The sequence below is a fragment of the Chaetodon auriga genome, chromosome 1 (genome assembly GCF_051107435.1).
Source record: "Chaetodon auriga isolate fChaAug3 chromosome 1, fChaAug3.hap1, whole genome shotgun sequence".
In the NCBI taxonomy this organism is placed as follows: domain Eukaryota; kingdom Metazoa; phylum Chordata; class Actinopteri; order Chaetodontiformes; family Chaetodontidae; genus Chaetodon; species Chaetodon auriga.
This window is the reverse complement of record NC_135074.1, coordinates 11,007,838-11,018,234: the sequence shown is the minus strand read 5'-3', so window position 1 is coordinate 11,018,234 and position 10,397 is coordinate 11,007,838. Positions and strand designations below refer to the sequence as shown.

Here is a 10,397-nt window from a genome sequence, read left to right as displayed (position 1 = left end):
AACAATGTGACTTAATTGATTCCATGCCATCTCATCAATTTCGATTAAAATGAAATGAGCCTCTGTACGTTTGAAAAGGTTAAAACAAATTGAAGGTGGAAATCACAGCTGGTAATCACAGTTTGTCTAACAGCGGGCTTTTAATGAAGTGGCCCGCTCTCCATCATTCATCTCAGCCTCCTGTGTGTATATGGAGCGAGAGCATTTTTGTGTTTGTGTGTGTGAGCACATATGGCATGAATTGTATTGAGAACAGCATAAATTAGGTTTGCATTAGCATCATGGCCTCCTTTGCACCAATTCTGTGTGCCAGAGGTCGTATTGTCAGAATATACAGGCACATATGATGTATAAGAAAAACAAACATTCACATGGTGAGTAATCCTTCAGGATCTATGTCCATGATATGTTGTTTCCTTAATGATAAAATGGTCGATTAGCAGACACATACTGTATCTGTTCATGATCCCGTCTTCTTCCCATCTCACAAGCAAAACAGGTCAGTTCACAGAAAGGCCCAAGCCAAGCAGGTATAACACATAAGTCGTATCATGTCTTCTACAGTGACAGAGTCAGCTCGCGATTAAACACAACATACAGCAAGTCAAATATTTGCTTTGCAAAATTAATAATTCAGTTCAAATAATTTCATGTTTGATTCAAGATCTTAAGTCAAGGCCTAAAAGAACACAGGAAAAGTCAATATAGTCAGAATACCAAATATCCAGTGTTTTTAAAAACGACATGCTCTTGAGGGTTCGGTGTGACACACATGCACACACACTGTGAATTATCTTACACATACCAATAGACACCATACCTTTAATTCGAACTTAAATCTCATCCATGTCGATGCCAAACATTAATGAAGGATGTAAATGAAACCCATGGGCAGAGCAAAACCAAACTCAGTGAAATAGTAATAGATAACTGCTGCCACCTCGTGGTGGTTTAGAGAACCGGGTGCGCAGCCATGGCCCCTTCAGTGTGCCTTAGCTTCATCATAAACATGAAAGTCATTACACGTTCCCTCAGTGGTGAAGATAAAGACACAGGCAGAGTTAAAATTGTATTCTTGTTTTATTTTAAAAAGCAAACTTTGCAGTGTTAACAAAAAAAAATCACATAATTGCACTGCACCTTGCTAAATAAATAACAGTGCCGCTAGTTAATCAGAAAGCATACCCCGCTGGAATATGCTGTTGTGAAGAAGCACTGTTGGCTTTTTGCTCACAAATTGCCCTATTTTCAGTGGCTGATTTGCTTTAGTAAAGTTAAAGCTGCGTAGACTCGCTGCTGTCTCAGCAACAACAATCTTCAGTAGAAATGCAAATGGATACACATGCAAAGCAAACCTCTGGCTAATTATACAGCCGTCTTACAAGGTCTGTGTCCCTGAGCACCGGAAAAAAGTGTAATGCACAGCATGTATGCTCTTCGTACACAAAGCTTTAATACAGAACATCTGTGGGTTGCCAGATTAGAAAGATCTTAATTAAGCGTACTGTACACTAATTATACTGCAACACAGAAGCACGAGAACCCTTTGCTTATATTGAAAAAGGTGTTGGTTTTGCAGTTTTTTTCACTCATTTACAGAGGACCACACAGACAAAGGAGAAGGTACACCAAGCTATGCTCATCTAAGTCCACGCACGAGTAAACTCAGGCTACCGAGAAAGATGTATACAAGTCAAGAGGCAGATAAGGAAAAAAAATATTCAACTACATAATAAAACACTGTCGCTAACATCAGAACTCCAAAGACTGCAGGGACTGGACAATTAAAACACTGACAAGAGTTTTCTGACATATTTTCATCCTATGACTAACTTTTGATTTTTTTTTTTTTTCCCCAATGGACACATAACCAAAATACACATAAAACCTTAGGGATGAAAAGAAGACATTTCTTGTGCAGTGGCTTGGGAAAGTGGTTCTTTAAAATCTCTATAAGGCACTAAAATCGAAAATAGAAGCACTCTAAACACCATCTATAAAAAGGCAAGCACATAATCTATGATATGGCTCTGCTGTGGCAAATGACTCGAATTTGCTGAACGTTGTTGGAGTGCGGACGACCCTTTTGAATCTTCCTTCTCAGTGCAGTGGATACAGCGTTCTGTCTCTCGGTGCAGTGAAGGAGAGTTCATGGCCTCAGTCGTCTTTTTTGTCCGAGGCGCTGTCTTCCTGTTTTTCCCCTGAACTGGTCGGACTGGCCAATTCCAGATCACCCGGCCTTGCCTCCTGGATTGCTTGGTATCTCTGAAGTTCCAGGTAGGTGGTGAAGAGCTTGGCGTACTCTGGGTGGGTCATGGCAAAGGCCTGAAATTCATCTGAAAAGCATGTCCATAGAGAAAAGCATTAGGATACACTGTCACTTGGGAAAGTGGAAATACAAAATGTAGCTTGGCGTTAATGCTCTCAGGGCAGAGTCTACTCACTGAATGTAATGAAACCAGAGCCGTCAGCATCAATCTCCTTGAAAAGCTTGACCATGTTTAGATCTGACACACCCAGAGCTGAGCGCAGCAGAGCAGTAAATTCTTCCCGGGTGATCCTCTCATCCTCATCTGTATCAAACAGCTGCACGAGAGAGGAGATAAAAAAAACAAGAGAAAAATGTATTTCACAATCAAATTTCTGAAGGCTTAGAAAAAACACATGTTATTTATGGTGTGAAAACGGGCCGGTGGGTTAGGAAGAGCTTACATACAATTGAAGAAAACTCGCCTTTGTTAAATTAGGTGGACAAAAATAATATTTTGTTCATATTGCATAAACACTAGAACTGTTAGTTCAAAACCACATTTGACTTTATGGCCAGCAAAATGACTCCACGTTGTCCACAACAGACACACATTGTTAACTTGACATTATCCAAGCCTCTCTGAATGCTGCCTGTTCTTCCTACAGTACTGCAGCTGCGCTCTAATATCAACCACTGCAAAGGCAGGGCTGGGTGACTTCACTTAAATTTCTCTTGCTTTCTGCTTTCATTTTTGAATGTCATTTTATATATTTCCTTTTTATATATAGTGTAAAAAGTAAGGAATACACATGCTGCAGATGGATACTGATCATTTGCCACAGGTTGTAGTTACAGCATCTGATAAAATCCAAACCAAAAAAAAAAAACAAAAAACAAGTGCTCAAATCTGCAGAAAATGTACTGTATGATGTGCTCGAATCAGCATGAGTGATGTGTGAAGAATTCAGGCTGTTCTCACGCACAAAAGAAGCTTTGGGTAACCAAGGTAAGTGGATACCACCATACATTTCCTCCATATTTCTGTGTTTCTGTATTCAGGACTGCTTCTTCTTCAGGCCCTAGCAGGAGCACAACAGTGTCAGAACATTTCTGTCGTACCTGGAAAGCCAGTCGAAGAACGTCTTCGGTATTAGCTGGTCGGCACAAGATGGTCACGCCGATGACATACTCTCTGAAGTCTATAGTGGCATCTCCGTTCTGGACAGGGTCAGAGACAGCAGTGAAAATACTTGTGACAGTCAATGCACAGATTATTATGATGGATAGTACTTTATCATTTAGGGTCTAGAAATAGTTTTTTGTCTGGTGTCAGCAGTTTTGAATGTAAAGGGATTATGAGGCCTTTAAAGGGTAATATATAATTAGACTGGAAAATCATGTATTTTCTGAGGAAAATGGATCCTCTGGATGTTAGAACATGCTTTTGTGATTTCAGTCCTCTCTTCCCACTCAAACCTCTCGTAGGCATAGACAGGAAGGAGGCCAAACTACTTTGATCCTCTTCCAGGCTGTGTAAGTCCTGAACCCACACCACTTTTGTATTTGTTGGTACACATGATATTCAGTGACGTGATTTGTACATGATTCTCGAACATGAATATTAAGATCATTGCACTTCATGTTTTCACCCATTATACTTAGGGTGTGTTTCCTGCAGGGCGTGTCAGGGCCAGTTTTTTACTGCACTAAGGACAATTCCAACACCATGACTGTATGTCAACAAAAGGAGCTTGAGTATTTCACTGGCATTCATAATGGTGCTATTCATATACACGTCTCTCACTCTGTCAAACAGTGCAAACAGCTCCTGAAGGGGTGGGCTGACAGGTAGCTTCAAGAATCTGGCAAACTCCTCGATGGTGATCCGTCCTCCTTTGCAAGAGCTGGCCATGGCTGCGAAGCTCTCCAGCTCCTTCCTCACATTGTCCCACTTCAGACTGAGGGAGCAGCCATACGAATCATTGTTAATGTTCCTGCCACGTCACACCAACAGTGTACTTAAGTGAGATGTTCTTACTTGAGTTTACGGCTAATTTTGGTGAACTCGACCAGGCCTGCCTCCATGGGCAGCGTTAGCTCGCCAGCTGAGATCATCAGGCGGCAGTCTTCATATGTGTGGTCTGTCACTGGAACTCCCAAAGCCCTGAAGGCAGACAGTTTAGATAGAAAGTGTTAAGCTCAAATGCTGTGATGTTTGTGAAGAGCTGGACGCAGCAGGACAGAAAATGCTATGACAACACTGATGTAGTACTAATGTCAGTAGAAACACAGAATTATTGGTTGAATTGAAATAATGGCCTTCGTATTAAACAGCATACTCTTCACCACTCACCACGTATTTCCTTTCCTCATCAACTTACATGTTCTCCATCTGTTTTTAAAGGTACAATGTGTCAGAACTGGCCACCTGTCGAAGGCTGCTCCAAACTAACAGGGGGCAGCGTAGTACCAGAGTAACTGCTAACTGCTGTACTCTTTGCTGTAGCTATGTATGTCTGTAGTTAGCTCAGTTAGCTGTGCAGCTGGTGGCCCTGTTAGCTGACTGGAGTCTATCCCAGCCAAAGCAATTACTTTTCATTGCACAATACTGCACTCTGCTCAAGCTATAGACTGCAGAATGTGCATTTAAGGTCAATGAACTCTTACTGGGCCATAGTATCTCGCACTCTGCTAGCAAACAGAGCCGGCATTTTCTTCTCTTCCTCTGTGGGGATATGTGGTGGCAGGAACTGAAAAACAGAGCAAACAGATGAAAATGGTCACAAGGAAGATCAAGCAGAAAGTAAACTATTAAACCTTTGCAAGCATGGAAACCAAATCCAGTAATGCAGGAAACACATCTGGTGCTCAGGTTGATTTAGAACCTTGGAGTAAAGCATAAAATCCAATGACGATAATTCAGCAAATTAAGGTTACATAGTGAGCTTTCTTTAGTTACACTCCATAGCAGAAAGTAGCGCTGATGCTACCAATAAAGATTAAATTACTTTTAAAAAGCCATCACATGCTGTGTACTGGCTTTCACATCAATTTGCAGGAACAATAACAGTTTGTAGTTTGTAGCCGGCGTATTAGGATGGAAACTTTGGGAAATGCCTGTTACCTCTATCTCTACTGTGGTGTACAGCTGGCTCAGAGTCAGGAGCAGCAGCGTCTTCCTGCACATGACACAAGCAGGACAGTCGGTTACACGTCTCAATAGTACCAACAGCTGCTGTAACACAAGGCCATAATGTTGTTGCTATTGTGTTAGAATTGTGTTTACTGTCAAGGAAAATTAGCAACAGACACCACCTTCACCACACTGTACACCCTATCTCAAGATGCACAAGTGTGGGAAGCATACTTACGAGCTGAACCCCTGCCAAGTCCAAGAGACTGTGTCCTGGAGGAAAAGGTAGAGGGGAATGCATAAAGCTTCATAAAACATTAACTGTGCAGTGTGATACAGCTGAGCTTCGAGGGTTGCTATCTGAAGAAGTCTGAAATGGCAAAAAACAGGATGTACAGACCGAGCTTACTCAAAAATCCCTAACTTTTTGCTTTTTGAAATAAACAAACTGCTAATACTGTAAGTGTTTGTGCTGTAGGCCAGCCGGGTGCACATCATCTTTGGCTCTGCCTCTATATCTTTATCTTCCGTGCAAATTAGCAGCAGTTTGGCTTCTGTGAAGTCTGCTCTCCAGATGAGGTGAAGCACGTTCATGCCGCAATACAGTCGTAACTACTCACCAGTTTGTTGGGATATCTCATAAGCACAGGCTGCACAGGCACCCCCGGGATAAAGGCACCTAGTGGGTGGGGAACACACAGCACGTATATTATTTATTTCTCGTCATGAATGAATGAAAGTTGAACAGGTGTGTCTTGTGTGACTAAACAAAACTAATTTTCCCACTTCCATCAAAAACAGTTTTGTGGGCTTCACTTGACAACAAGTCAATGCACAAACCACAGCACATAACTGAATGAATGGAGCGGTGTGGTATCATGAGCTGTTTCTGCTGTGTCACCTTTGTGTGGATCACATTTAACTGAGAATGATGGATGTGCTATAAGCAGCAGATGGAGCTGTCAGTAATTAGCTGATTGCTGTTTCTATTTTTTTCTTTGATTTATTATTTTACTTTGACAAGTTTTGCAGCAAAAGGAAAAAAAAATAAGATTGCACTACAGATTGCAGATTATAATCTTTTGTGACGTTTTTGTAATTTCAGCAAATTTACATTTCCTCTCTTACCTTGTTTGAAGGTGATAAGACATGAGCGATTTGTACATGTTCCCTCTGGAAATATCAGAACCTGAGGAACAAGGAAAAGGCTACTGCCGCTTACAACAGACAGAGCATGCTTTTGAAATAACGGCACCTGTATTTGAGTCAGCATTGTAAGTGCTTTAATTCTCTGAAAGCGTTAGAAAAAAAAAAAAAAAACACAATTGTACAACATGGTCTTCGAAATCTGAGAAAGGAAACTGTGAAACCAAACCAACATCCTGAGTTACAGCTCTTGCTGACAAACTTGAAGTCTTCTCTGCAGTTATAATCCAGGCCAACACCACGCTAACATTAGGGCTACTTTTGCTTTGGGAGTGGTTTTTGTGTTGTGACAGACCTGTGGCCAGTGACCTCCTGACTTGGCTCTGCTGTCAATCTCCTGGATTGTATTCTTCCTGGAGTCTGGGTCCTTTCTGGACACCAGCACTGGCTGAAGACAGCGCACAAACCCTGCAGAGAGAGCAGCACATATTCACATGCAAACTAATGTATAGGCCTTAATTGCATGACTTCATGAGCATTGAACAGAGCACTTCCTGATGATATCACCACATGTAACTTATATTCATCAACTCCACAGCACACTCTGTCTAAAATGCTCAGTCTGCATCAGCAGGATAGGTGGGATAATGTCTCTGCATTACATCGCTTCCAAGCCCTCTGTGATTGAGAACAGTCTATACAGAAGACATTAAATTGTACTGTCAGATTAAGACAAACAGAAATGACACGTTTCACACTTACATTTCACATTTGACACACACATTTTTGAGGGTGAGAGGACCAGAAAGCCCCCACAAACACATACGCCCCTACTTTCCTGTACGACAGCAACAAAGCAAACAAAAAGTGTCTCACTGCCAAAGATGGGCGTAGCCAGGTTCTCCACACGGGAGACGGTGGAGGGCAAGCCTGCGACAATGCACACGATCCCATCGAAAAAGGTGGAGTGGGGGGCCACAGCCAGGATGGGGGCCTCACTGCTGCTGACCTGCCTGCCCTTGACCACTACTCTGAAGCCCATGCAGAAGAAGTACGTCCTTCCCAAGGCAGCCATCACTCTCCGACACATGAACCTGAACATTTTAGAGTACAAAGCATTTTCCATGAAACATCTGGTTACGTGGAACATGGACTTGAAAAATATTCACCTCCAGCACTATTATGTGGCAGGGGAGCAATATGTCACATTTTTTTTGAACAAATACACTGAATGGAAGTGTTTGAGCAACAGGAAGAGTTGCACCATCTTGTGCTTTACTGTAACGTGCCTGTTAGTTCCGCATAATGTAGAGAAAGGGTTAGAAATCATAACATGGACTGAGACGTTGTGACAACATGGCGAATGGTGATGTAGAATTTTTGAAGCTTCAGTGGCCAATTCTACTGAACAAATACTATTTCAAAACTTGTCCTTTCATAGTAAAACCTCAGCTTCTGTGCTTTTACCACCTTGAGAATGTCTGCAATAAATAAGTGACAAGATAAGCCGTGACCTGCCCCATTATCGGCCATAATCATATAAAAAGCTGTGGTCACAAGAGAGTTCCTGTTTGCAGTAGAACTGCACCTACTATCTGCACAACTGAACAGGTTAAAATGCTGCACCCTGTTTAGTACTCAGAGGTGAAATACTACAATTCTGCCACTAAATATTTTATATTTAATGTCAATATACAATTTATCATATGGTGAGTACCTGAAAATGATTTTTACATACTGTATATTCATAATGTGTCGATATTCACTGTGCCACTGGAAGACCCAATTAATTCATTATCATAATCATTCGATGTCGGTCTGAAAACTGGTCTGAATATTTAGAAAGAGACAAATAGTGTTTTCACTTTATCAAGCCCCACTAATACCACTGACTGAGAACTGAGGGGAACTGAGCTGGTGTAATGCTTATTCTGCAGATATGATCTAGAAGAGTATGATTCAGCAGTGCAAAAAGCAGCTGCACATTCTTCAAGTCATGTCAGGAACTATTATTTTGAGAATGTGCTGCCTTCACTGTGTTTTACTGCTCAGCTTATGAACCCAGGAAACACAATGCTTCTGTTACTTCTTACTTCAGTAGGATTCACTATCACAGCTCATTGAAATTCAATATATTTTTGTTAAATCTCAGCACACCCCTTCACCAAAGTCTATGTTTACATGCACCGAGTGGGATGGAGTTTAATGGTGGTGACAAAAATGGTAGTCACAGTGTTCGTCAACAGAGTTGCTTTGCAAAAACCAAATCTGCACTGATAAGAAAAAAAAGAAATTAAGAAAACAGAATTTTCTGTTTATGTAAACAAAACTGATGTCAATAAAGCAGGTGTACTGTTAAGTTTCCTAAATGACTGAGTGGTTTTGAGGGGTCAGCAATGTGGGAGGGTGTTTTGGATCCTCTTTACCGCCTCCAGCCTGTCATTGGTTCCACGGCTCCTTTCAGAGGATGCTTGAAGGTTATGATGACAGCCACTGGCCATGTCACCATCAGAACCAGGGTGATGAGGATGGCCCGGATGGGCACCAGGAAGATTCCCTGGAGGACACACTGCATGAAGAGGGACGCACACACACACACACCATGAGTTACGGGCCTCTCCCATACAGGCAGGGCTGTCGGCATTGACATTCCTCATAGCAGCAATATGCACGAGTGTGGAAATCCACATCACTGGGCAGCTTTTCTAGAAAGCACACAACGGCTCTCATTGTTAGTGCAGCACATAACAAGGCTTTGCAAGCCGATTGTCAAAGGCTCGATGGGGAAGATTATGGGCCCTGGTTACACGGCAGCCTGTGTGTGAGTGTGTATGTGTGTGTAATCTCACACATCGGATGAAACAGTGTGTGAGCCGCGCTGCCCAAAGCGACGCCTATACTCTTCAAAGGCTTGCATTTACATGAGCACTGACCTTAACGCCATACTCACTTTAATTATAGCAGCTTTGCTTAGTTTGGTGTCTTGAACGAAGGGGTTGATGATCGCCGGCAGGAGCAGGGACTGTTGCCTCGGCAGGGCGAACACTCGCTGTGGCGGCATCGCAGTCCAGTGAGCGAAGAAACAGGCAGATGTTTGTTTGTTTGTTTTTTATCTGTCGAGGCGCTGTTATGTGATCATCTCACTTCCTCAGCGGGGACGCTGCTCTCTCTTCGGCCCCGTATCAGACGATCACTCGGGCGAGCACAGACAGGAGCAAGCGAGAGCAGACCCGGACTGCGTTTCGAGGCAAGCTCCACCTCCAACGGGGTCGCTGCGGGGTTCGACTCCGGTCACCGTTTTTCAAAAGGCGGATTTGCATCAATTTCCGCTCTCTGTCTGTGAATGTTTGCAGGATGCATTCGCTCCATTTGACGTATTTCGTAGGAATATTACAAAACAGGTGGAAAAGAGGCTAAAATTGTGCTGACACTGATCATCCTTTGTGAAAAGAAAAACACTGATTGAGGATTCAGGCGTCACTTTATCAATCTGTGCAGAGCTCCAAAAATACTGGAAGTGATGCACAAGCAGCGAATGTGCAACGATTTATAACAAGGTTAACGTGTTTGTTTACCAGCTCTCAAAAATGTCCACAAGATGGCGCAGTTTCATAACAAATTTCATTTGGTTCTGCTTAAAAAAAACAAAGTCCTGCATCCTTCCCAGTGAAAATTATTTAACAGTGTTGGAAAGTCAATCTTTGCTCCAGTACAAATTTGAGGTAATGTTTTCATTTTTGTGCTGCTTCATACCTCTATATTCACTATTTTTTTTTTTAAATTATACATCAATTAATTATTGCACTTTACTCCACTGCATGTACTTTACAGCTGTACTAGTAACTGTCAGATTTTCCCTAAAAACAT

The 10,397-nt window shown here is 42.2% G+C and overlaps 1 protein-coding gene across 1 annotated transcript; it reads right to left on the bottom strand.

Moving 5' to 3' along the window:
* Window positions 1-1,061: 1,061 nt before the first annotated feature.
* lpcat2 (lysophosphatidylcholine acyltransferase 2) lies at window positions 1,062-10,113 on the bottom strand. Its single transcript, XM_076750434.1, has 14 exons — window positions 9,481-10,113; window positions 8,957-9,099; window positions 7,407-7,624; window positions 6,886-6,998; window positions 6,513-6,573; window positions 6,005-6,063; window positions 5,623-5,657; window positions 5,376-5,430; window positions 4,919-5,001; window positions 4,290-4,415; window positions 4,056-4,209; window positions 3,371-3,469; window positions 2,445-2,586; window positions 1,062-2,336 (listed from the first exon to the last, which is right to left on the bottom strand). The coding sequence occupies exons 1-14, from the start codon at window positions 9,589-9,591 to the stop codon at window positions 2,158-2,160; spliced, it is 1,578 nt and encodes a 525-aa protein (XP_076606549.1). The 5' UTR covers window positions 9,592-10,113; the 3' UTR covers window positions 1,062-2,157.
* Between the last annotated feature and the right edge of the window lie 284 nt (window positions 10,114-10,397).